The sequence below is a fragment of the Coregonus clupeaformis genome, chromosome 10 (genome assembly GCF_020615455.1).
Source record: "Coregonus clupeaformis isolate EN_2021a chromosome 10, ASM2061545v1, whole genome shotgun sequence".
Classification (NCBI taxonomy): domain Eukaryota; kingdom Metazoa; phylum Chordata; class Actinopteri; order Salmoniformes; family Salmonidae; genus Coregonus; species Coregonus clupeaformis.
This window is the reverse complement of record NC_059201.1, coordinates 44,026,771-44,053,213: the sequence shown is the minus strand read 5'-3', so window position 1 is coordinate 44,053,213 and position 26,443 is coordinate 44,026,771. Positions and strand designations below refer to the sequence as shown.

The 26,443-nt window shown below is 42.6% G+C and overlaps 2 protein-coding genes across 5 annotated transcripts; one reads left to right on the top strand and one right to left on the bottom strand.

The window, feature by feature from the left end:
* Positions 1 to 234: 234 nt before the first annotated feature.
* On the top strand, positions 235 to 15,289 carry LOC121575064. 2 transcript variants are annotated; one of them, XM_041887876.1, is made up of 10 exons: positions 235 to 441; positions 1,158 to 4,250; positions 12,939 to 13,086; positions 13,266 to 13,400; positions 13,536 to 13,617; positions 13,786 to 13,900; positions 14,032 to 14,136; positions 14,331 to 14,407; positions 14,551 to 14,649; positions 15,205 to 15,289. In XM_041887876.1, exons 2-9 carry the CDS (start codon positions 1,176 to 1,178, stop codon positions 14,642 to 14,644), a joined length of 3,831 nt encoding a protein of 1,276 aa, XP_041743810.1. In that variant the 5' UTR covers positions 235 to 441; positions 1,158 to 1,175; the 3' UTR covers positions 14,645 to 14,649; positions 15,205 to 15,289. The 2 variants fall into 2 exon arrangements, with proteins under 2 accessions (XP_041743810.1, XP_041743809.1); XM_041887875.1 differs by lacking the exon at positions 15,205 to 15,289 and having other exon boundaries at positions 14,551 to 15,037.
* On the bottom strand, positions 14,848 to 26,443 carry LOC121575065 (ectonucleoside triphosphate diphosphohydrolase 8-like). Of its 3 annotated transcripts, none has more exons than XM_045223040.1 (10): positions 26,242 to 26,443; positions 25,273 to 25,429; positions 24,646 to 24,763; positions 24,184 to 24,334; positions 23,137 to 23,296; positions 18,499 to 18,732; positions 17,710 to 17,976; positions 16,181 to 16,291; positions 15,817 to 15,948; positions 14,848 to 15,455 (listed from the first exon to the last, which is right to left on the bottom strand). In XM_045223040.1, exons 2-10 carry the CDS (start codon positions 25,399 to 25,401, stop codon positions 15,246 to 15,248), a joined length of 1,512 nt encoding a protein of 503 aa, XP_045078975.1. In that variant the 5' UTR covers positions 25,402 to 25,429; positions 26,242 to 26,443; the 3' UTR covers positions 14,848 to 15,245. The 3 variants fall into 3 exon arrangements, with proteins under 3 accessions (XP_045078975.1, XP_041743812.1, XP_045078976.1); XM_041887878.1 differs by having other exon boundaries at positions 18,499 to 18,729; XM_045223041.1 differs by lacking the exon at positions 16,181 to 16,291.

Below are 26,443 nucleotides of genomic sequence, written 5' to 3'. Positions count from 1 at the left end.
CCATGAAGGGTAGTAGGCCCATGTGTATGATATTGGGCTGTTGTGTAAATACATCACTATTGGTTGCACAAACCCAGGTAGCAACGGTGGTTGGTAACAAATAGTGAGAAATTGTCATGTTTTTGTGAACTTCCCCATAACATTCACAGTGAAGTTCTCATGACCAGAGCTGCCTCAAAGCTATTAGTTTAGCAGTTTCCAGGAAGGATCCTTTTTGTACAAGGATGTTTGCGCAGTTCAGTTTGTTTCTACACATATGGGTTAGCACAATTGCACAGGAAGTCTTTGGTCACAGTTGCAGAAATCGGAAACGGTTTCAACAGAATAATTAAACCTGGCATGCAATACTAGCCAGCACTTGACATCATACAGTGTATTCGGAGGCGTTAAAGGATTTCCTGAACATTTCATCAAGGTAAAAGTCACAAGTGGACTCTGGAGGTGAGTACATAAAGTATTATGGTTGTTGGAGGAAGGCATATGTCATGTCAAGGGTTTATTTGCATTGGAACTTTTCAAAAGATTAGATATGACATTACAACTCTTTAAACACATTTTGTAATGACATGGTTTCAGCTATGAAAACACCAGCATCTACATTTACTGTTGACGGCAAAACTCCTCACCTTTAAAAAAGGAGAACATTTGAATTTTGAGAATTGGGAGTAGTCTGTTTGATCTGCGTTTTCAAAATGTTTTCTGATTAGTGTAATGTGTAGCCTCAAACCAGACCCTAAGCAATAAGCCGGAGCATTTGAATGTTGTGGGAGGCAATACGGATGTCTAGAGAGAAACAGGAAATTATTAATCATACATTGTTTAAAATGAGGTGTAGTTGCAAACCTATTTTTTGCATCACATGTAATTGGTAACCCCTATGTGATTATTAGTTGGTGCATTTAATGTGTATTCACCATAGCTTTTGTGAATATCGTGCCTAATCTTGGCTTTGAGTTTAAATGATTTTCAGCAAATATTTGTGCGTTAGTTACATAACTGGGAGTGTGTTGGCTTAAGCATCTTAGTGGTGCCTAAACATTTTTTGTGGTGCCTTCACAATAAGTAATTCTATTGTGTAAAAGATGCAAAGAGCAGGAAGCCTTTTAATTCCAGCAGGGTTTAAGGATTAACAACCTACCGTCTGTGTGGTGATATAGGAGTGACTTTGAAGAACCATGTCTGAAAAGAAATCAAGAAAAGTGAAAATGGGGTCATCACGAAGACGCCCTCGGAATCAAGATGAAAATGAGACTAAGAAAGAAGATGATGGGTCCGAAATGTTGTCAGAGCAAAGGAAAGGAGTTGGGGCTGATTCAGTTTCATTAACCATACAAACAGACCTTTTCTCATCGGATTACTTCTCTTCAATAACACCACAATTCATGGAAGATGTTAATCCATCACTAAATAACCTCACAGAGTCACAGCTGTCTCAACCTGGAAACCCATATCTGCTAGAATCACCTGACACCGCAGGAAAGAGAAAGAAAATGGGGTCTACTCGTAGGAATAAAGGTAAACAAGAAGAGACAGACTTTGGGGAGAAACAACATGCTGAAACTGGAGACACACAAACCTCCCTAGAACTTCAGGCATCCATTGCAGTTGTGGAATTTGAGTCCCACAACAACACAGAAGAGCTCCAGGGACCAAAAGAAATTGAAATGGACACTAAGAGCAGAAGTCAAAGTGAGTTTATTTTGATTGCTTCTAACACACTCGACCAATCAGATGACAGATGTAAAGCGGAAGCTGGTGAGGATACTGAACCAAGTAGTGAAGCTGTGGCTAGTTATAGCAGTGAATTGCTTCAAGATACTGCTGGAACCGAATCACACTCCCATCTGTCTCTTCAAATTGCATTGCAAGCTGTTCAAGGATTCACTACTGAACCCATAGCAGAGGAGTGGAAGAAACCGGAAGAGAGGAGGCAGAAAAGTGAGCATGCTGAGGCGGAGTCCTCAACATTTCACAGCTCTAGGCATTCATCAGATCAATTCCTTGAGTCAGATGCTTCAACCATCACAGAAGAGTTTGAGTCATTCAATAACACAATAATCCTCCAAAGTGGAGAAGGTGAAGAGAAACCTGCTCTAAATGAGTCCGAAGTCCAAGATGATATTAACTTTATTAGACCAACATTGGAAAAGTCTCTGTTATTGGAACCGGAGCATAGAGCTGATGAGAAGAAAGGAGAGGATGATGTTCTGATTGAACCCACCCCTTTTGACCATGTCATCTATTCATTTGGTATTGAAGATCAATTGTATAACAAAGAGAAAGGCAACAGAGCCTCTGTATTTATAGAAACTGGCAATATAGAAACTGAGAGCAACAGTGAAGGGAGCATGGCCCACATAGTTGACCCATTGGAGGTCTTCATTGTTGGACTGGAACAATCAGGAGACACTTTACTAGGCGAGGAGGAAGTTAGTGATTATACGTTGCTTGTGAATGATTCTGAAGTGAGTGACCGCAGCCAAATAATATATGATCGTGCTCTTACAATAGAGTCAGATGACACTTTGAGCACTGATTCCAATATCTCTCCTAGTCAACTCATCCATACTCCATGTGCGGAAATCACTAACCCCTTTCTCAACCCAATATTACTGCAGCGTATTCAAGGGAATGCAAACACTGACTCCAATACCACAGGTGGACTGGACACATCAGTCATTTTACTCAGCGAGGAGGAAGTTAGTGATCACGTGCTGCTTGTAAATCAAGTAAGTGTTAGTAGCCAAATGACATATGATGACGGAACTCTCACAACAGAGCCCTGCCAAACAGATGAGGCTTTGCACACTGATCACAATATCTCTGCTAGTCAACTCAACCAAACTTCATACTTGGATGAAAGCACTAACTCCTTTCTCAAACCACCCTTACTGCAGAGTGTTCAGGACCAAGGTGATAATGCAGCAAACACAGACTCCAATCAGAGTCCTTTTCCAGGCAGGAGGAGAAAGATGGGGTCGACTCGTAGGCATCCTGTTCAAAGAGAAGAGGGCACGAAGGAGAAACCAGAAGAAGAAATAAAAAAGACAGAGGCGATAGAAGGCAAGGGGGAGGAGTTTGAAATGTTGATGGAATCAAAGGATAGAGCTGGTAAAGATGAGAATGTCCTGACTGACCTCAGCTGTTCATCCAGTACTTTAAATCAAGAAGGAAGAATAGATGGTGACGAAATAGAAAGTAAGAGCCAATCAATTATAAATTATGAATCCATGGCAACTAAACTCATTCTTCTAAGTGAATCAGAGTTGGCTAATATTAGCCAGACTCTTCACAACCCTTACCCTGATTTTCCTACTATAGAGTCCTACCTGACCGATGACACACTGAACTCAAATCCTGCCATCTCTGGTTTGCAACACGAAGAAACGTCATTGGCGGTAACACTCTGTGAATCAAGAGAAAACACTGACTCCCCTCCAGATCCCTCCTCACTGCAGAGTTCTCTTGGTCTGAAAGAAACGGCAGACGTAGAACCTATCACCCCACGGAGGAAAAGGAAGATGGGATCCACTCGCAGGACTCCTCGAGGTAGTCAAGGAGTGGAGAGAACAGAGGAGAGACAGGAGGAGGAGAAAGAAAAATACACAGAGGTTATAGGAGATGTGGGAGCGGTCATGAGAGCAGTAGAAATGGAGTCTAGCATAGAAAAGACTGAGCTTGAGGAACTTATAGAAACTGTGACAGTGGAGCAGGCAACAGGAGACCCAGAGACCATAGTAGTAGAAGAAGAATCTGCCTTGGAAAAGTCTGAGCTTGTAGAACCTAACAACGTTAGAGATGCAGAGGAGGTAGTAGTGAAAATAGTCGCTGAGAGCGAAAGCAGCCAAACTCCCTATGGCACAGCAGCCCAAGAGTCAGGTGATATGGTTTGTATAGATCCTCATAGACTCACCAAAACAGCACACATGGAACAACGTCTGTCAACACCAAGCCCCAGTCTTCCTTCGAAATCATCTCTGTCTCTGAGTTCCCAATCTCACAAGGATGTTGGTCAATCCAAAGCTACAGGGAAGAGAAGAAAGATGGGCTCTACCCGTCGGACACGAGGAGGACTCCACTCAGAGGAAGAAAAGCAGGGGACAGGGGAAGAGGTAAGAGGGGAAGCCATTGGAGATCTGGAAGTCAGTGCTATTTCGGAAAGATTTCAAGAGGAGCGCATGGCTGAAGCAGTCAGTCTGGAGGACCAACAGGAGAGGCAGAGCACAGAGAAGGAGACAATATTCATAGAGGTACTGTGGCATTCCTTACAAATTGCATCACTTATAAATTATTCTCATAGCATTCTTGACGTACAGTACCAGTCAAAAGTTTGTACACACCTACTCATTCCAGGGTTTTTGTTTTTACTATTTTCTACATTGTAGAATAATAGTGAAGACATCAAAACTATGAAATAACACATATGGAATCATATGTTTTGATGTCTTCACAGTTTTGATGTCTTCGCTATTATTCTACAATGTAGAAAATAGTAAAAAATAAAAAAAGTCCCTTGAATGAGTAGGTGTGTCCAAACCTTTGACTGGTACTATATGTAAAAATGTTATAACAAAGAGCTGCAGTGATGAAATACTTCAGAAAAGAGAACATGTTGTCACAAATAGGAATTTGGTGTGTTTATGGGTAGGCCCATTAGTCTTTGGAAAGAGGAACTTGTTTGACCTACTTCCTCTTGTCTAAGACAGTATACACTACCGGTCAAAAGTTTTAGAACACCTACTCATTCAAGGGTTTTTCTTTATTTGTACTATTTTTTACATTGTAGAATAACTATGAAATAACACATATGGAATCATGTAGTAACCAATTATCAGGTGTGCCTTAAAAGTTAATTTGTGGAATTTATTTCCTCCTTAATGCGTTTGAGCCAATCAGTGGTGTTGTGACAAGGTAGGAGGGGTATACAGAAGATAGCCCTATTTGGTAAAAGACCAAGTCCATATTATGGCAAGAACAGCTCAAATAAGCAAAGAGAAACGACAGTCCATCATTACTTTAAGACACGAATGTCAGTCAGTACGGAACATTTCAAGAACTTTGAAAGTTTCTTCAAGTGCAGTCGCAAAAACCAGCAAGCGCTATGATGAAACTGTCTCTAATGAGGACCGCCACAGGAATGGAAGACCCAGAGTTACCTCTGCTGCAGAGGATGAGTTCATTAGAGTTACCAGCCTCAGAAATTACAGCCCAAATAAATGCTTCACAGAGTTCAAGTGACAGACACATCTCAACATCAACTGTTCAGAGGAGACTGTGTGAATCAGGCCTTCATGGTCAAATTGCTGCAAAGAAACCACTACTAAAGGACACCAATAAGAAGAGACTTGCTTGTGCCAAGAAACACGAACAATGGATATTAGACCGGTGGAAATGTGTCCTTTGGTCTGGAGTCCAAATTGGAGATTTTTGGTTTTCTACAGGACAATGACCAAAACACACCTCCAGACTGTGTAAGGGCTATTTTACCAAAAAGGAGAGTGATTGAGTGATGCATCAGATGACCTGGCCTCCACAATCCCCCGACCTCAACCAAATTGAGATGGTTTGGGATGAGTCGGACCGCAGAGTGAAGGAAAAGCAGCCAACAAGTGTTCAGCATATGTTGGAACTCCTTCAAGACTGTTGGAAAATCCTTCCAGGTGACGCTGGTTGAGAGAATGCCAAGAGTGTGCAAAGCTGTCATCAAGGCAAAGGGTGGCTATTTGAAGAATCTCAAATATAAAATATATTTTGATTTGTTTATCACTATTTTGGTTACTACATGATTCCATATGTGTTATTTCATAGTTTTGATGTCTTCACTATTATCCTACAATGTAGAAAATAGTAAAAATAAAGAAAAACCCTTGAATAAGGGTGTTCTAAAACTTTTGACCGGTAGTGTGTTTTTTTTTTCATATACTAGGAAATTGTACACATGCTGTAAGTCTGACCTCGGCCCTAACCTTTCAATGCCTTCAGAAAGCATTCATACCCCTTGACTTATTCCACATTTACAGTGGGGGAAAAAATTATTTAGTCAGCCACCAATTGTGCAAGTTCTCCCACTTAAAAAGATGAGAGGCCTGTAATTTTCATCATAGGTACACGTCAACTATGACAGACAAATTGAAAAAAACAATCTCCAGAAATTCACATTGTAGGATTTTTAATGAATTTATTTGCAAATTATGGTGGAAAATAAGTATTTGGTCACCTACAAACAAGCAAGATTTCTGGCTCTCACAGACCTGTAACTTCTTCTTTAAGAGGCTCCTCTGTCCTCCACTCAATACCTGTATTAATGGCACCTGTTTGAACTTGTTATCAGTATAAAAGACACCTGTCCACAACCTCAAACAGTCACACTCCAAACTCCACTATGGCCAAGACCAAAGAGCTGTCAAAGGACACCATAAACAACATTGTAGACCTGCACCAGGCTGGGAAGACTAAATCTGCAATAGGTAAGCAGCTTGGTTTGAAGAAATCAACAGTGGGAGCAATTATTAGGAAATGGAAGACATACAAGACCACTGATAATCTCCCTCGATCTGGGGCTCCACGCAAGATCTCACCCCGTGGGGTCAAAATGATCACAAGAACGGTGAGCAAAAATCCCAGAACCACACGGGGGGACCTAGTGAATGACCTGCAGAGAGCTGGGACCAAAGTAACAAAGCCTACCATCAGTAACACACTACGCCGCCAGGGACTCAAATCCTGCAGTGCAAGACGTGTCCCCCTGCTTAAGCCAGTACATGTCCAGGCCCGTCTGAAGTTTGCTAGAGTGCATTTGGATGATCCAGAAGAGGATTGGGAGAATGTCATATGGTCAGATGAAACCAAAATATAACTTTTTGGTAAAAACTCAACTCGTCGTGTTTGGAGGACAAAGAATGCTGAGTTGCATCCAAAGAACACCATACCTACTGTGAAGCATGGGGGTGGAAACATCATGCTTTGGGGCTGTTTTTCTGAAAAGGGACCAGGACGACTGATCCGTGTAAAGGAAAGAATGAATGGGGCCATGTATCGTGAGATTTTGAGTGAAAACCTCCTTCCATCAGCAAGGGCATTGAAGATGAAACGTGGCTGGGTCTTTCAGCATGACAATGATCCCAAACACACCGCCCGGGCAACGAAGGAGTGGCTTCGTAAGAAGCATTTCAAGGTCCTGGAGTGGCCTAGCCAGTCTCCAGATCTCAACCCCATAGAAAATCTTTGGAGGGAGTTGAAAATCTCTAGAGGAGATCTGCATGGAGGAATGGGCCAAAATACCAGCAACAGTGTGTGAAAACCTTGTGAAGACTTACAGAAAACGTTTGACCTGTGTCATTGCCAACAAAGGGTATATAACAAAGTATTGAGAAACTTTGACCAAATACTTATTTTCCACCATCATTTGCAAATAAATTCATTAAAAATCCTACAATGTGATTTTCTGGAGAAAAAAATTCTCAATTTGTCTGTCATAGATGACGTGTACCTATGATGAAAATTACAGGCCTCATCTTTTTAAGTGGGAGAACTTGCACAATTGGTGGCTGACTAAATAATTTTTTCCCCCACTGTAGTTGTGTTACAGCCTGAATTCAAAATTGATTAAATAGGTATTTGTTTCTCACCCATATGCACAATATCCCATAATGACAAAATGAAAACATGTTTTTAGAAATGTTGGCAAATGTATTGAAAATGAAATACCTAATTTATCTAATTTAGTTAAGTATTTACACCCCTGAGTCAATACAAAAAAAAATTATGCACTCACTAACTGTAAGTCGCTCTGGATAAGAGCATCTGCTAAATGACTAATGTAAAAAATGTAGTCTTGCCATAGATTTTCAAGCCAATTTAAGTCAAGATTTTAACTAGGACACTCACTAACATCCAGTGTATATTTGGCATTGTGTTTTAGGTTATTGTCCAGCTGAAATGTTAATTTGTCTCCCAGTGTGTCACGGTCGTCATCTAAAAAGGACCAAGGCGCAGCGTTGCGAGCGAACATATTACTATTTATTTAAACGTTCACACGAACAAAACAATAAACAACGAAAACGTGACGTCTAATGGTACAACACGAAACCACACAAACAAAATCCCACAAACACAAGGTGAACACAGACAGTTTAAATATGGCTCCCAATCAGAGATAACGAGCCGACAGCTGACACTCGTTACCTCCGATTGGGAGTCATTGACCAAATAAGAGAAACACAAAACCAATGACCACCCAACCAAAACAAAACACAACCAAAACGAACACACCCTGGCTCAAAATACAAAGTCCCGGAGCCAGAGCGTGACAGTACCCCCCCCTAAAGGCGCGGACTGCGACCGCGCCTCAAAACCCCAAATAGGGGAGGGCTGGGTGGGTGTTGCTCCTCGGAGGCGGCTCCGGCTCGGGCTTGACCACCACCCTACTTCAATCCCGCGCATAACGGCCCCGATCCGATCTGACCCAGCTGGCTGGATCAGGACTGACGACGCGCACCCCTGGCTTAGCGCGTGAGGCAGGAACGGACCGGACCTGGCTGGCGATACGCACCCTAGGCTTGGTGCGTGGAGCCGAACGGACCTCACCAGGCTGACGCCTCGCACCCCTGGCTTGGTGCGAGTAGCAGGAATGGGCTGGACCGGGCTGGCGACTCGCACCCTTGGCTTGGTGCGAGTAGCAGGAACAGACCGGACCAGGCTGACGACTCGCACCCTTGGCTTGGTGCGAGTAGCAGGAACAGACCGGACCAGGCTGACGACTCGCACCCTTGGCTTGGTGCGAGTAGCAGGAACGGGCTGGACCAGGCCGACGACTCGCTTCCCTGGTTTGGTGCGAGTAGCAGGAACGGGCTGGACCAGGCTGACGACTCGCACCCCTGGTTTGGTGCGAGTGGCAGGAACAGGCCGGGTCGGGCTGACGACGCACACCGTAGGCTTTGTGCGTGGAGCAGGGACAGGCCGGGCTGGGCTGGCGACGCACACCGCAGGTCTGGTGCGTGGAGCAGGAAGAGGCTGGGCTGGGCTGGCGAAGCGCACCTCAGATTCGGTGCGGAGTGCAGGAACGTGCCGGGCTGGGCTGGCGACGCGCACCACAGACTCGGTGCGGAGCGCAGGAACGGACCGGGCTGGGCTGTCGACGCACACCGTAGGTTTGGTGCGGGGAGCAGGAATAGACCGGACCGTACTGGGGACACACACCACTGGCTCTACACCGGGATCTGGAACGGGCCGGACCGGACTGGCAACACACGCCAGTACTTCTCGCCGTGCCTCTACACCTACCATCCCCTCTTCTACCAGTGGCCCCCGTAACCTGGCGGCCTCCTCTGCAACCCCGCTGGACCGCTCCATAGCGGCCTCCTGCTGCCCCCGACGTCGTGAGCCCCCCTAAAAAATTTTCTGGGGTCTCTCCAGGCCTCCAACATTCTCTCCCATCTCTCGCTCCTCTGTCTCCAACCCTCTTCACTCAGCTCCTCCATAGGCTTGACCCAATCGAAGCTGCCACGGAGATCTATTAGCGATGGCTCTTGGACACGCTGCTTGGTCTGGTCTTGGTGGGATTTTCTGTCACGGTCGTCATCTAAAAAGGACCAAGGCGCAGCGTTGCGGCGAACATATTACTATTTATTTAAACGTTCACACGAACAAAACAATAAACAACGAAAACGTGACGTCTAATGGTACAACACGAAACCACACGAACAAAATCCCACAAACACAAGGTGAACACAGACAGTTTAAATATGGCTCCCAATCAGAGATAACGAGCCGACAGCTGACACTCGTTACCTCCGATTGGGAGTCATTGACCAAATAAGGGAAACACAAAACCAATGACCACCCAACCAAAACAAAACACAACCAAAACGAACACACCCTGGCTCAAAATACAAAGTCCCGGAGCCAGAGCGTGACACAGTGTCTGTTGGAAAGCAGACTGAACCAGGTTTTCCTCTAGGATTTTGCATGTGCTTAGCCCAATTCCGTTTATTTTTATCAACAAAGAAATAATCCCTAGTCCTTGCCAATGACAAGCATACTCATAACATGATGCAGCCACCAGCATGCTTGAAAATATGAAGAGTGGTAGTCAGTGATGTGTTGTGTTGGATTTGTCCCAAACATAACGCTATATATTCAGGACATAAAGTTAATTTCTTTGCCACGTTGTTTGCAGTTTTACTTTAGTGCCTTATTGCAAACAGGATGTATGTTTTGGAGTATTTTGTATTCTGTACAGGCTTCCTTCTTTTCACTCTGTCATTTAGGTTAGTATTGTGGAGTAACTACAATGTTGTTGATCCATCCTCAGTTTTCACCTATCACATCCATTAAACTCTGTAAATGTTTTAAAGTCACCATTGGCCTCCTGGCTAAATCCCTGAGTGGTTTCCTTCGTCTCCTGCAATTGAGTTAGGAAGGACACCTGTATCGTTGTAGTGACTGCGTGTATTCATGCACCATTCAAAGTGTAATTAATAACTTCACCATGCTTTAAGGGATATTCAATGTCTGCTTTTTATTTTATTTTTACCCATCTACCAATAGGTGCCCTTCTTTGGAGCCATTGAAAAAGCTCCCTGGTCTTTGTGGTTGAATCTGTGTTTTAAATTCACTGCTCGACTGAGGGACCTTACAGATAATTGTATGGGGGTACAGAGATTATGTAGTCATTCAAAAATCATGTTAAACACTGCTATTGCACAGAGTCCATGTGACTTATTATGTGACTTGTTAAGCAAATGTTTACTCCTGAACATACACTGCTCAAAAAAATAAAGGGAACACTAAAATAACACATCCTAGATCTGAATGAATGAAATAATCTTATTAAAAACTTTTTTCTTTACATAGTTGAATGTGCTGACAACAAAATCACACACAAATTATCAATGGAAATCAAATTTATCAACCCATGGAGGTCTGGATTTGGAGTCACCCTCAAAATTAAAGTGGAAAACCACACTACAGGCTGATCCAACTTTGATGTAATGTCCTTAAAACAAGTCAAAATGAGGCTCAGTAGTGTGTGTAGCCTCCACGTGCCTGTATGACCTCCCTACAACGCCTGGGCATGCTCCTGATGAGGTGGCGGATGGTCTCCTGAGGGATCTCCGCCCAGACCTGGACTAAAGCATCCGCCAACTCCTGGACAGTCTGTTGGTGGATGGAGCGAGACATGATGTCCCAGATGTGCTCAATTGGATTCAGGTCTGGGGAACGGGCGGGCAAGTCCATAGCATCAATGCCTTCCTCTTGCAGGAACTGCTGACACACTCCAGCCACATGAGGTCTAGCGTTGTCTTGTATTAGGAGGAACCCAGGGCCAACCGCACCAGCATATGGTCTCACAAGGGGTCTGAGGATCTCATCTCGGTACCTAATGGCAGTCAGGCTACCTCTGGCGAGCACATGGAGGGCTGTGCGGCCCCCCAAAGAAATGCCACCCCACACCATGACTGACCCACCGCCAAACCGGTCATGCTGGAGGATGTTGCAGGCAGCAGAACGTTCTCCACGGCGTCTCCAGACTCTCACGTCTGTCACGTGCTCAGTGTGAACCTGCTTTCATCTGTGAAGAGCACAGGGCGCCAGTGGCAAATTTGCCAATGTTGGTGTTCTCTGGCAAATGCCAAACGTCCTGCATGGTGTTGGGCTGTAAGCACAACCCCCACCTGTGGACGTCGGGCCCTCATACCACCCTCATGGAGTCTGTTTCTGACCGTTTGAGCAGACACATGCACATTTGTGGCCTGCTGGAGGTCATTTTGCAGGGCTCTGGCAGTGCTCCTCCTGCTCCTCCTTGCACCAAGGCGGAGGTAGCAGTCCTGCTGCTGGGTTGTTGCCCTCCTACGGCCTCCTCCACGTCTCCTGATGTACTGGCCTGTCTCCTGGTAGCGCCTCCATGCTCTGGACACTACGCTGACAGACACAGCAAACCTTCTTGCCACAGCTCGCATTGATGTGCCATCCTGGATGAGCTGCACTACCTGAGCCACTTGTGTGGGTTGTAGACTCCGTCTCATGCTACCACTAGAGTGAAAGCACCGCCAGCATTCAAAAGTGACCAAAACATCAGCCAGGAAGCATAGGAACTGAGAAGTGGTCTGTGGTCACCACCTGCAAAACCAGTCCTTTATTGGGGGTGTCTTGCTAATTTCCTATAATTTCCACCTGTTGTCTATTCCATTTGCACAACATCATGTGAAATGTATTGTCAATCAGTGTTGCTTCCTAAGTGGACAGTTTGATTTCACAGAAGTGTGATTGACTTGGAGTTACATTGTGTTGTTTAAGTGTTCCCTTTATTTTTTTGAGCAGTGTATTTAGGCTTGCCATAACAAAGTGGTTGAATACTTATTGACTGAAGACATTTCAGATTTTGAATTTATTTGTAGACATTTCTAAAAACATAATTCCACTTTGACATTATGGGGTATTGTGTGAAGGCCAGTGATAAAAAATCTAAATGTAATCAATTTAAAATTCAGGCTGTAACACAACAAAATGTGGAAAAAGTAAAGGGGTGTGATGAATACTTTCTGAAGGCACTGTGGGTGTATATATATATATATATATATATGTATATATATATATATGTATATATGATATATATATATATATATATATATATATATATATATATATATATATATATATATATATATATATATATATATAGAACAATACTTAGATTAAACATCTCAATTAAATCCATTTTAAATTCAGGCTGTAACACAACAAAATGTGGAAAAAGTCAAGGGGTGTGAATACTTTCTGAAGGCACTGTATGATAAACATCTGATTTGTTACGTTTAAAAGTTTTTTTTACAAACAGTATGTAGGATATTGAACATACAACAGTATTACACTTTTCATGTTGAAGAGATGATCATATCCTTTTCTTTGTAAGAGATAATGTTTTCTATTTGTCAAAGGTTGTTCCCTCAAGCACTGCTTTGAGGGGAGGAGGGTCTGAACAAGTGGCTCCAGCTCCACAGCCAGGCCCTGGGAATAAAAGAGGTCAAGAAAAGGCAGAGCGTGTGGAGAAGAGCCCGGTCACCAGAGAGAAGGAACCGCCATCTGGTAAGAATTTAATGACAGTAGTGAGGGGGTACACAGGGTATAAGGTTGGTCTTGAGTAAGTAAGTCAACTTGGAATTCATTTGCTGGAAATGCACTATTGAGGCCCTTTGCTCCACTTGACTTTGAGTGAGAGAAATGACAGTGACTGTAATAGACCGCTCTCTCTGATCCTCCTCCAGGTACCTTAGGAAGCAGTGGCTCTAGATCAAACCCCTACAATGTGGTGATGGTTGGAAACAGCAGTGTGGGCAAAACCTCCTTCATGAAGCGCTTCCAAAGTGGCGAGTTCTGTAACGACCACTATGCTACCATTGGTGAGTATCATTATCCTATTTGTATGTTTGGCACCATGCCCTTTCATGTCGTGTGAAGAAACAAACACCATGGTACAGTTTTACTGTACATTACTGTGCTGCTCATTCATGTTTTTTTGTTTATGTTCTGAGCAGGTATTGATACCTGTATACAGCCTGTGACAGTGGATGGCAGCCCAGTGACTTTACAGTTATGGGATACTGCAGGTCAAGAAAGGTGCGTCTCTAGCCCTAAGTTCATCACAGTTGGTCATTGTACATCATGCATCGATACAGAATCTGTTCCTCTGTCCTTATTTGAACCCATCATGTGTGTTTTATTTGTCAGTATATAATTACATTCATGTTAGACTATTGTAACATTATTATTTACTGTCTTCCCCAGGTATCACAGTATCACCAGGCAGGTGTTCCACAGAGCCCAGGGTCTAGTGCTGATGTATGACATCACTTCCTCTCAGAGCTTCTGTGACGTCCGCTACTGGGTCAACTGCATTCAGGTAGGGGGCATTTAAATCATGCCTTTCATTTTATAACCAAAGAACTATGTAACAACACAAACAATTGTTTGCAGGATTCACAGTTTTTCCATTGCTATCTATTGTACAGTCAGAAACTTTGTATTTTGTAGGAGGGGGCCCCAGATGATGTCATCATTATACTCCTTGGGAACAAGGCTGATTGTGCTAATCTAGAACGAGAGGTTCAGACTCATGAAGGTGAAAACCTGGCAAAGGTATGTTGACGTTACTGTAACTTTAACAGCCTGAATGTGGGTAACTGGGCTGTAGGATTAACTTGTGGTAAGGGTTGTGTTCAAAATGAGGGTTTTACAGTTTTATAGCTGGTTCTGAAATGGAGGTGTGTACCAAAGCAGGATTCAAATAATTCATTATAAATACAATGCTATTATTGATGACATTCTTACAGGGGTATGGCATGCTCTTTATGGAGTGTAGTGCTGCAACAGGTGACAATGTGACTCTGTCTATGGAAACGCTGGCAAGGTAAGACATGCAGACAGGTCTTTAATGTACAAGCTGTTGTTAGTGTTATGTGTAGTGTGGATTTGTCTGTTGTCATCTTCTGCATGTGGAAAATGACTGTCTGTGAATAGTCAAACATTGAGTTGGTGTGTTGTTGCTTCAAGGATGCTAAAGCAGTTGGGAGAGGAGACACGACAAGAAGAGGGAAGCTTGGTGTTGCAGAAAGAACCCCCAAAGAAGAAATTGGGCTGCTGCTGATCAAGGTGGAGAAGATTGGTACATCTCACAATCTGCAGCACACACGTATGCACATGTACACACACACACATTTGTGCCTCATACTCCCTTATGATTGTATTTTATTTCTAAATGTTTTATGTCATATCAGATTAATTAAAGAAAATGTTTTGTTAATGCATGCCAAATCATGTAGTAATAGTAATGTGACACTTGAAATGATCCTCCCTTTGGTACTTCCTTTAATTACTGTTTATGGGGGGGGGGGATATAAAATCATTGAGGTATATGTTCATACAAACACAATTCATTTATAGTAGATAGTTTAATATTATAATTGTAGGGTTTCTATTTGCATAAAAAATATCCAGCTATGCAGCTTATAAATGCCTAATAAATTCATAATACATTCAACTGCCTCCATAATTAGTCATATTGACAGAAAATATTACTAAGTATTTCTTTAACTATCACTGAGTTCCAGGAGCTGCCACACTCTTCCAATCAATTGATCTTATTGACACAGTGCTTGATAGCTGCTGTTACATCACATTATGACATTGTATCTCATCACTATATAGACTAGAAGACCGAGACGTTCAGAGTGTGATTGCATCGATTGTCATTTGTTGCCTCGTCCGTCCTGTGGGTTCCAGAGCCACAGTAGAACCAGTACCATCAGGCTGAGGAACACAGCAAACACAATGAAGAAGACCTCTGCTGCCCACTGGCCGCGCTCCACACCTGTCACCACCAGGGGGAGCTCTGAGGGGATCAGGTTGGTCAGGTTCAACATGTAGCCCAGCGTCCAGCCAATGTCTGTGTCTGCCACCTGATAGACACCGATGATGTGTATATATGAACATATACTATATCACAGGAGGTTGGTTGCACCTTCATTGGGGAGGACGGGCTTCGTGGTAATGGCTGGACTGGAATGGTATTGATGCCATTCCATTTACTCCATTCCAGCCATTATTATGAGCCGTCCTCCCCTCAGCAGCCACCACTGTACTGTATGTATGTATATGATAGACACACAGCTTCATTAGGGCAGCACATCTATTAATATTGACTGCCACACAATAATATTTAGTTCATTCTGTGGTATCATTTCATACATTTTGTGTCCTGAAGTTAAATCTTTGAATAGGATGTTGACGTTTTTACGTATAGTATAGTTAAACACACACCTGTCTCTGGAAGTATATGTTTCCCCAGGTCTGGTTGAACTTGTAGCCGTCTAGTAGTACTGTCATTATGTAGTTGGCTGAGGCACAGTAATCACGAAGGTACTTGTCTTTTACGCTATACTGTTTCTTGAGCTGCCAAAAGAGTTAAGAACTTTGTTGTAACATTGGGAATTAGGTCATTACAAGGTATAGTTTGTAGGCTACTGTGGATTGATGTCTGTGTTATAAAGAATTACATTTTATGGATGTTCAGTCTGTGTTTAGCATGTGATTGAGTATGAATTGATGAATCTGTGTACCGGTTTACAGTTTTGAGGAAGTGTACTGTCAATGTGAAAGGTCAGCAGAGGTCTCTATATCTCACCGAGTCCCAGGTCCTTTTACAGAAAGTGTCTATAGTGGTGGTAGCCTGAGACAGAGTGGGCTGAGGAGCCAGACCAAGGAAGTCAAAGGTGTAAAAGTATGCGGAGAAAGCCTGGGGAAAGGAAACAGAATGATGGTGACAATATACACTGAGTGTACAGAACATTAGGAACACCTTCCTAATATTGCGTTTCACCCCTTTTTGCCCTCAGAACAGCCTCAATTTGTCAGGGCAAGGACTCTACAAGGTATCGAAAGCATTCCACAGCGCTCCAATGCTTCCCACAGTTGTGTCAAGTTGGCTGGATGTCCTTTGGGTGGTGGACTATTCTTGACACACACGGGAAACTGTTGAACTTGAAAAAACCAGCAGCGTTGCAGTTCTTGAGCCACTCAAACCGGTGCGCCTGGCACCTACTACCATACCCAGTTTAAAGGCACTTAAATCTTTTGTCTTGCCCATTCACCCTCTGAATAGCGCACATACACAATCCATGTCTCAAGTCTTAGAAATCCTTCTTTAACCCGTCTCCTCCACTTAATCGTTTTAAGATAAAGCAAAGCAGTGCGATTAAAAACAACACAGAGTAATTACAAATAATGACAATTTAGTATTAACACTGGAGTGATAGATGTGCAGAAGAGGATGTGCAAATAGAGATACTGGGATGAAAATGAGCAAAATAAATAACAATGTAAATAACAATATGGGGATGAGGTAGTTGGGTGGGCTAATTACAGATGTGCTGTGTACAGGTGCAGTGATCGGTAAGCTGCTCTGACAACTGATGCTTAAAGTTAGTGAGGGAGATAAGATTTTTGCAGTTCGTTCCAGTCATTTGCAGCAGAGAACTGGAAGGAGTGGCGGCCAAAGGAGGTGTTGGCTTTGGGGATGACCAGTGAGATATACCTGCTGGAACGCATACTACGGGTGGGTGTTGCTATGGTGACCAATGATCTAGGCAAATCCCGCCTTATCTTAGAAATGATTTATAGATGACCTGGAGCCAGTGGGTTTGGCAACAAATATGTAGTGAGGGCCAGCCAACGAGAGCGTACAGGTCACAATGGTGGGTAGCATATGGGGCTTTGGTGACAAAACAGATGCCACTGTGATAGACTACATCCAATTTGCTGAGTAGAGTGTTGGGAGCTATTTTGTAAATGACATCACCGAAGTCAAGGAACGGTAGGATAGTCTGTTTTACGAGGGCATGTTTAGCAGCATGAGTGAAGGAGGCTTTGTTGCGAAATAGGAAGCCGATTCTAGATTTAACTTTGGATTGGAGATGCTTAATGTGAGTCTGGAAGGAGAATATACACTGAAGTGGACGTAATAAGTGACATCAATAAGGGATCATAGCTTTCACCTGGATTTACCTAGTCAGTCTGTCATGGAAAGTGCAGGCATTCTTAATGTTTTGTACACTGTATACTGTTAGACATCTTTCAAATACTTGGAATGTTTGATTGAGGCTGCATGGAGTGCCAGTTGAGTGGGGTTTGCATAGATATGGGTTGAATACTCACAAAGAAGTTTCCACTGACAGGGGGCTGGTAGACCCCGTTGAAGCCACAGTCAGGGGCCAGGGAGCAGGCAGACAGGTTCATGATGTTCTTAATCTGGTTGAGACACTGAAGCGGCTCACTGGTCCCTGTGAAGGTGACCACTGAGGCTGGGTTAAAGGTCACAGATTTGGCCACGCAGGGGGAGTCATAGAGGTCACCCAGAGTCAGGGTTAGGTTGTCACCCAGGTGGTAGCAGGGGTGGTTGACTGGGCGGGTAGACCCACTCATCTGGTAGAGGAGGAAGTTTGCTTGAATCATACAAGAAAACTCAGCTAAGGCAGCCATGAAATGCTTCTGACTCAACTGAGACACATTCAGTCAAACTGCTTTAGGGCAAATCTACACTGAATTGGCCCAAATATATTTATGATGTGTCTTAAAGAAGGCTAAGGCTGAAATGTCACATACTGTATATCCCAACTTTATTATTATTATTGAATTATGTTGGATAAAGATTGCAAAGGTATGCCAAAAATCATTTTCTCAAATGACCTTTCTTTGGATTTCATTTCAGGAAGTTCCAAAACAACACATATTTGGGCCAATCTCGTATAGAATCGCCCTTTAGCAATGTTTGTTCAGTATCTTTATTTAGAACACTACTGCCTGTTTGCACGTTTTTCTTCCTGAAAACTGGTTTTATACAATATCTACATGTAGGGGAAGTTTTATATGGTATTATTACAATACCTGAAACCATTCTGCAATTTCTTCGATTTTCATCAAACTGGTGACCAGACAGCTACTTACCTTGAGTAGATGAACCTGTAGCTGCCTCATGGTCTGCTCCTTGCCATAGCACAGGTAGCTGTGTGTGTACACCTCATATTGGTAACCATAGAGCTTGGATCCCAGGGTGGAGGCAGGGTCCCGTACGGGCTGGCTGGGGGTAAAGGCTATCTGGGTGGAAGAGCCTCCCATATCCAAGGCACCCCAGGTCTTCCTTCCGTTAGGATGCACCCATCCTCCCTCAAAGCCGTGCTGCTTAGAAGTACAAATACTGTATGTTAGCTATAGTTTTAAACTGCAGACCTGCAATTGACCAATATAACAGGATATTACAGTGGTAACAAGTAGTATTCCTACTTGTAGTACTCCTACTGTTAATTTTGTCTAAACAAGCTTGATACCATTGTCTGAGGAGAACAAGCCTCTGTAGTTGGGACACTTCAGTCAAGGTTAACACTTTGACTCAACCTCATAGATGGAGAAGCCGCTGCACACGGAATGGGTTTGGGGTCGGCTATGGGCGGGGTCGTCCCGGGCCGCCCCTGCCCACCACACGTTTTCATTTGCGGAGGCTTTCCAGACAGACAAGTGATGGGCAGAGCGGGGTTCGTAAATAGCTCAGTGGGTTTGCCTGGGCAAGTTCAGTACAAAAACGTTTTGGAACGTTTCAGATAGAAATGCCATGAATAGAAATGACATGATTCCTTAGAATCAGAGGCATGTGTTCTTCTACATAATACATTTCTATCTGTATGTTGGCCAATGTTGTCTGTTCTTCTGCTGAACGCTAGCCACAATAATTAAATTTGCGGTTCACTTTTAAAATAAAAGTTCCTCATTGAAAGTGATGCAAACAGATTCAAATAGTGGAATCATGCCATATTTGGACTAGATAATGCTAAACAAAGTTGGAATGTTGTTACATAATTTAAAATGAAATACATTTAATTAATTAGTTTGACAATAAACAGAAAAAACGGTCAAAACCGCACTGTGAATGTACAGTTGATGTCGGAAGTTTACATACACCTTAGCCAAATACCTTTAAACTCAGTTTTTCACAATTCCTGACATTAAATCCTAGTAAAAATTCCCTGTCTTAGGTCAGTTAGGATCACCACTTTTATTTTAAGAATGTAAAATGTCAGAATAATAGTAGAGAGAATGATTTATTTCAGCTTTTATTCCTTTCATCACATTCCCAGTGTGTCAGAAGTTTACATACACTCAATTAGTATTTCGTAGCATTGCATTTAAATTGTTTAACTTGGGTCAAACGTTTCGGGTAGCCTTCCACAAGCTTCCCACAATAAGTTGGGTGAATTTTGGCCCATTCCTCCTGACCGAGCTGGTGTAACAGAGTCAGGTTTATAGGCCTCCTTGCTCGCACACGCCTTTTCAGTTCTGCCCACATTTTCTATAGGATTGAGGTCAGGGCTTTGTGATGGCCACTCCAATACCTTGACTTTGTTGTCCTTAAGCCATTTTGCCACTACTTTCGAAATATGCTTGGGGTCATTGTCCATTTGGAAGACCCATTTGCGACCAAGCTTTAACTTCCTGACTGTCTTGAGATGTTGCTTCAATATATCCACATAATTTTCCTTCCTCATGATGCCATCTATTTTGTGAAGTGCACCAGTCCCTCCTGCAGCAAAGCACCCCCACAGCATGATGCTGCCACCCCCGTGCTTCACTTTTGGGATGGTGTTCATCGGCTTGCAAGCAACCCCCTTTTTCCTCCAAACATAACGATGGTCATTATGGCCAAACAGTTCTATTTTTGTTTCATCAGACCAGAGAACATTTTTCCAAAAAGTACGATCTTTGTCCCCATGTGCAGTTGCAAACCGTAGTCTGGCTTTTTTATGGCGGTTTTGGGGCAGTGGCTTCTTCCTTGCTGAGCAGCCTTTCAGGTTATGTCGATATAGGACTTGTTTTACTGTGGATATAGATACTTTTGTACCTGTTTCCTCCAGCGTCTTCACAAGGTCCTTTGCTGTTGTTCTGGGATTGATTTGCACTTTTCGCACCAAACTACGTTAATCTCTAGGAGACAGAATGCGTCTCCTTCCTGAGTGGTATGACGGCTACGTGGAATATGAAATAACACAAGGAATCATGTAGTAACCAAAAAAGTGTTAACAAATCAAAATATATTTTATATTTGAGATTCTTCAAAGTAGCCAGCCTTTGCCTTGATGACAGCTTTGCACACTCTTGGCATTCTCTGAACCAGCTTCATGAGGTAGTCACCTGGAATGCATTTCAATTAACAGGTGTACCTTCTTAAAAGTTAATTTGTGGAATTTCTTTCCTCCTTAATGCGTTTGAGCCTATCAGTTGTGTTGTGACAAGGTAGGGGTTGTATACAGAAGATAGCCCTATTTGGTAAAAGACCAAGTCCATATTATGGCAAGAACAGCTCAAATAAGCAAAGAGAAACTACAGTCCATCATTACATTAAGACATGAAGGTCAGTCAATCCGGAAAATTTCAAGTACTTTGAAAGTTTCTTCAAGTGCAGTCGCAAAAACCATCAAGCACCATGATGAAACTGGCTCTGTTCATTAGAGTTAACGGCACCTCAGAAATTGCAGCCCAAATAAATGCTTAAAGTAACAGACACATCTCAACATCAACTGTTTAGAGGAGACTGCGTGAAACAGGCCTTCATGGTCGAAGTGCTGCAAAGAGACCTCTACTAAAGGACACCAATAAGAAGAAGAGACTTGCTTGGGCCAAGAAACACGAGCAATGGACATTAGACCGGTGGAAATCTGTCCTTTGGTCTGATGAGTTCAAATTTGAGATTTTTGGTTTCAACCGCCGTGTCTTTGTGAGACGCAGAGTAGGTGAACGGATGATCTCCGCATGTGTGGTTCCCACCATGAAGCATGGAGGTGTGGGGGTGCTTTGCTGGTGACACTGTCAGTGATTTTATTTAGAATTCAAGGCACACTTAACCAGCATGGCTACTACAGCTGCGATACGCCATCCCATCTGGTTTGCGCTTAGTGGGACTATACTTTTTTTTCAAACAGGACACACCTCCAGGGTGTGTAAGGGCTATTTGACCAAGAAGGAGAGTCATGGAGTGCTGCATCAGAGGACCTGGCCTCCACAATCACCCGACCGCAGCCTAATTGAGGTGGTTTGGGATGATTCGGACCGCAGAGTAAAGGAAAAGCAGCCAACAAGTGCTCAGCATATGTGGGAACTCCTTCAAGACTGTTGGAAAAGCATTCCTCAAGAAGCTGGTTGAGAGAATGCCAAGAGTGTGCAAAGCTGTCATCAAGGCAAAGGGTGGCTACTTTTGAAGAATCTCAAATAAAATATATTTTGATTTGTTTAACCCTTTTTTTGGTTACTACATGATTCCATATGTGTTATTTCATAGTTTTGATGTCTTCACTATTATTCTACAACGTACAAAAGAGTAAAAATAAAGAAAAACCCTTGAATGAGTAGGTGTGTCCAAACTTTTGACTGGTACTGTATCTCATTCTAATATTTCTACTACTATTGCATTTTAGTTACACTGTTTATTTATTTATATACTGAATTCTTGACATAGCTCACTCTAACATATCTACTGCTGTGCATATCATTCCTATAGAAGTATACAGTATCTTGTTTAAATTCATCGGGGGTAGATACTTACAGATTGCATTTGGATTACTGTTAGTGCTATTTGGGTTCATTCCACCATTTCTTAATTCCAAAAGTAAAAAGAAAGTTATCTGTGTACTTTTTTGTATAGCTAGGTATTACTGCACTGTTGGAGCTAGAAACACAAGCATTTCGCTGCACCTGCGATAACATCTACAAATCTGTGTATGCGATCAATAAACTTTGATTTGATTTAGACTGCATAATTGCATTGGGGGCATACTTATATGCACTGTACAGCCTTACCTATAGATTGTGCACCCATGAAACAGGGTATCAGGGTTCTCAGTGACACCCACAGAACATAACTATGTAGAGTTTACACAAATATTAGCGTCTTAGCTCTTATTGCCCACAGCCGACCCCGCCCCGTTCTGTGTGCCGTTGTGTGTGTAGCCTATTCTCAGTGGTGGAAAAAGTACCCAATTGTTATACTTGAGTTAAAGTAAAGATACCTTAATAGAAAATGACTCAAGTGAAAGTCGCCCAGTAAAATACTAGAGTAAAAGTCTAAAAGTATTTGGTTTTAAATATACTTAAGTATCAAAGTAAATTTAATTTCAAAAATATACTTATGTATCAAAAGCACAAGTATAAATCATTTCAAATTGCTTATATTAAGCAAACCAGACGGCACAATTGTTTTTAAAAATGTATTTACGGATAGCCAGGGGCACACTACAACATCATTTACGAACGAATCATTTGTGTTTAGTGAGTCCTCCAGGTCAGAGGCAGTAGGGATGACCAGGGATGTTTTCTTGATAAGTGCGTGAATTGGACCATTTTCCTGTCCTGCTAAGCATTCAAAATGTAACGAGTACTTTTGGGTGTCAGGGAAAAAGTATGGAGTAAAAAGTACATTATTTTCTTTAGGAATGTAGTGAAGTAAAAGTAAAAGTACAGATACCCAAAAAAACTATTTAAGTAGTACTTTAAAGTATTTTTACTTTACACCACTGCCTATTCTATAGGCCCTATACACACCTTGATGAAGCCCTCTTGTAGATAGTTGGTGGTGATCCATCCGTAAGCACCTTCCTCCATCCCAGAGAGAATCCGTGCCCCCCGAAAGTCAAAGGGATACCCCTGGATCACCTTGGTTACCTGCTCCAAAACCTGATCAGACTGGGTCTGATTCTGTAGCCTGAGGAGAGGACAATATTCAGTCACTCTTGCAGGATAATGGAAGTCGATTTCAGAAATGCTTCTTTATTATTAAAACCAGGTTTTGCGGCCTGAAAAAGCACACAGTACCCAGTCATACTGTACAGGAGGTTAAATAGTCACCACATAGATCAGTGGGATGTTTTCCTCAACCTGGTCTCAGAGCATTTTATATTATTCTGTATGTAAATACAAGACACTCCATTTAGTATGATATGTTACATTTGGGGGTTGTTGGTCGGCGTGGTGGATGGGTGGGTGTGTAACTTGAACATCTAGCAACCCTGGATGGGTGGGCTTATAACACAAACATCTAGCAAACCAAAGGTTGCGAGTTCGAATCTCATCACGGACAACTTTAGCATTTTAGCAACTTTTCAACTACTTACTACTTTTTAGCTACTTTGCGACTACTTAGCATTTTAGCTAAACCTTCCCCTAACCTTAACCTTTTTAGCTAACCCTTCCCCTAACTCTAACCTTAACCCTTCAACCTAACTCCTAAACGTAACCCTAACCTTAACCCTAAACCCTAGCCTAGCTAAAGTTAGCCACCTAGCTAGAATTAATAACATATTGTACGTTTGGCAAATTCGTAACATATTGTAGGTTCTGCAAATTCGTAACATATAATACAAATTGTAATTTCATACGAAATGGGTGATGGACATCCACAAATGAATACATACCATACGAAACGTAACATATCATACTAAATAGTGTCCCGGATTTACATACAGAATAATATGAAATTCTCAGAGACCAGGTTGTTTTCCTAGCACATTCATTCATAAAGTCAGATTGTTGGGATGTGGTAAATGCAAATGATTACACCTATCAAGATAAAACAGCGCAGTCTTGACTTACTGCAAGAGTCGCATGCCAGCGGTAGCACCAAGGTACACAGGAGTTGCCCTCTGCTGGTTGGCAGGGACGAATGCCAGTGCACTGTCCAGGCACTTCCTCAGACTGAGCCCTGCAGCAGGGGGGTCCTGGGCATAGCTAGAGATGCCATTTCCTATGGAAGAGCAGGGGACAGGGGTGTGAGACAAAGGCATATACTGTATGTTTTGATATGACAACCATTACTGAGTGATAAATTATGATTTGTCTTACGATCAAGCTGCCATCAAAATAGGTATGATGGCTGAGGGGCGTATTCTAACTTCTAATGTACCTTCTAGGGACGAATCCTAACTTCTCCCATTGACGTCAACTATTTCCAGATATACACCCCCCCCAACTTATGTGGAAGTTAGGATTTACCCCTAAGAATGAGTTAAATAATAGAGTAGTAATACTGGTTCACAGACAGCACTTGGCACTGACCGTCAACATCACAGACCAGCATCTGTGACACCACCCCAGTGTTGTTTTCTTTGTTGCCAGGCCAACGGTACATGTAGAGAGACGTGTGTGTGGATCCTGCATCAAACACCATCCCATACTGAAGGACACAGACAGAGAAGTCAAATACCATTCCATATTGGGCAATCCTGTGTGTTTGGGAAAGCCTGTGTGTTTGATACAGAGAGGGAGAGGGAGAGCGGTAAACTAAGATTAATGTTGTCCTTACTGGGAGAATAAAATAAATAAATAAAATAAGTTCAGTCCCATATTCATCCCCTTTTCATGTTGAATACCGTCCCATATTGGAAGCTTGACAGGGGCCCTGTCGTATCCTGTCAGGTATGTGCTTTATGAAATAACGAAGTCTGAGACATGACAAAAACAATGTGATATCCAATAGGGTCAAGGGTGGAATTGGGAAGGAACACGTTGGAACTGAGTTACCAAAGTTAAACGATTTGGACATGTACATTTAGGTGAATTCTAGGATTTTACATGGGTGAGTTCCCAGAGTGAATTTTCCCCAATTCTGCCCCTGATAAGGGTTGTCAAGTGAAGTAAATTACAGTAGTCACATCACAGATAACAGTTGTAATTTCTCATCACCTGCATGCGATGGGGGAGATCCACCGAGTGGTGGTGAACTAATGTGAGGATTAGAGCGATGACGCCCATGCATCCCATCGCTACCACCACTACAGCCACTGCTGCCTGTTTCACCATTGACATCTTCATTCCAAATACACCTGTAAACCAACTCTTCCTGACACACATACACACAGGCACAACAAAGCAAATTACACGTTGGTTTCCTTTTTATTGCCACCAATGCAGAAGATAACATCCATTTCACCATTGACATCTTCAAACACACCTGTTAGCCCACTCTCCCTTAAACACATACACACAGAGAGAGCCAATGTCACCCTAATAGACAATTTGTTGAGAACCAATCAACCATCTCTGTAAAATCAATCCTTTGATTATCAAAAACAAATGACACCGGAGTTTTTTCGTGCCGTCAATGTTCATGTATTGCTTCATAAATAGACACAATGGACACATGGTGAATCCTAAAAGCATTCCTATCTAATCTGATGTATCTGCTTTGTCTTATGATTCTCATCAGAGGGCACGGAAATATATTTTCATAAAATGTTTATATTCTAATTAACATTTTACCACAGGAATTGTGAGTTTCATTTCTTTATGCTACTTGTCTCCTCTGCCACTGTTTCCTCTTCTTCAAGGGGTAAAGAAATGAGAGCGTACCGCACAATATCTCATCTTAAAATGCACATGCAAAACTCATATCACATAACAGTACAGTATCTTTGTCTTGGTTTACTGCATATTGCTTTTATAGAGAGAGATGTTAAAATGATGCTTTACATATTGAACCGATAATGCTGCCTTTGAAATAACCATGAAAGACGAATAGGAGCAGGGACTGACCTAGTAGTCAACCATTAACAGAGAAGGTACTTGAACTGTTCTATTAAAACGTGAGATACACGACCAGTGTTTTCCACTTAATCCTCCACGGTTCAACATGGTCAAAACAACTGGACTTACCGACAAGGAGGTTTCTTCTCTGTGATCTCTTCTCCCTGACCCCAAGGTCAAACTAGAACCATACGCGTTATCTTAGAAATTTTCTGAATTTACTAAATGTACAGTCTCGTAAGATCTTACACTGACCAGAGCATAGGCGTTCTGCCTTTCTCTTGTGCTCTCACTCACTCTCACTCACACACTCTCTCCCATTCACTTGCTC

Excerpts from the sequence above, each read along its gene's own strand:
- LOC121575064 (XM_041887876.1), top strand. The coding sequence starts at position 1,176 with ATGTCTGAAAAGAAATCAAGAAAAGTGAAAATGGGGTCATCACGAAGA. Across the intron at positions 4,251-12,938 it reads AGGAGACAATATTCATAGAG|GTTGTTCCCTCAAGCACTGC; the intron begins GTACTGTGGCAT and ends TATTTGTCAAAG. Across the intron at positions 13,087-13,265 it reads AGAGAAGGAACCGCCATCTG|GTACCTTAGGAAGCAGTGGC; the intron begins GTAAGAATTTAA and ends ATCCTCCTCCAG.
- LOC121575065 (XM_045223040.1), bottom strand. The coding sequence starts at position 25,401 with ATGAAGATGTCAATGGTGAAACAGGCAGCAGTGGCTGTAGTGGTGGTA. Across the intron at positions 24,764-25,272 it reads ATCTCCCCCATCGCATGCAG|TATGGGATGGTGTTTGATGC; the intron begins GTGATGAGAAAT and ends TGTGTCCTTCAG. Across the intron at positions 16,292-17,709 it reads CTGTCAGTGGAAACTTCTTT|GCTTTCTCCGCATACTTTTA; the intron begins GTGAGTATTCAA and ends TCCTTTCCCCAG.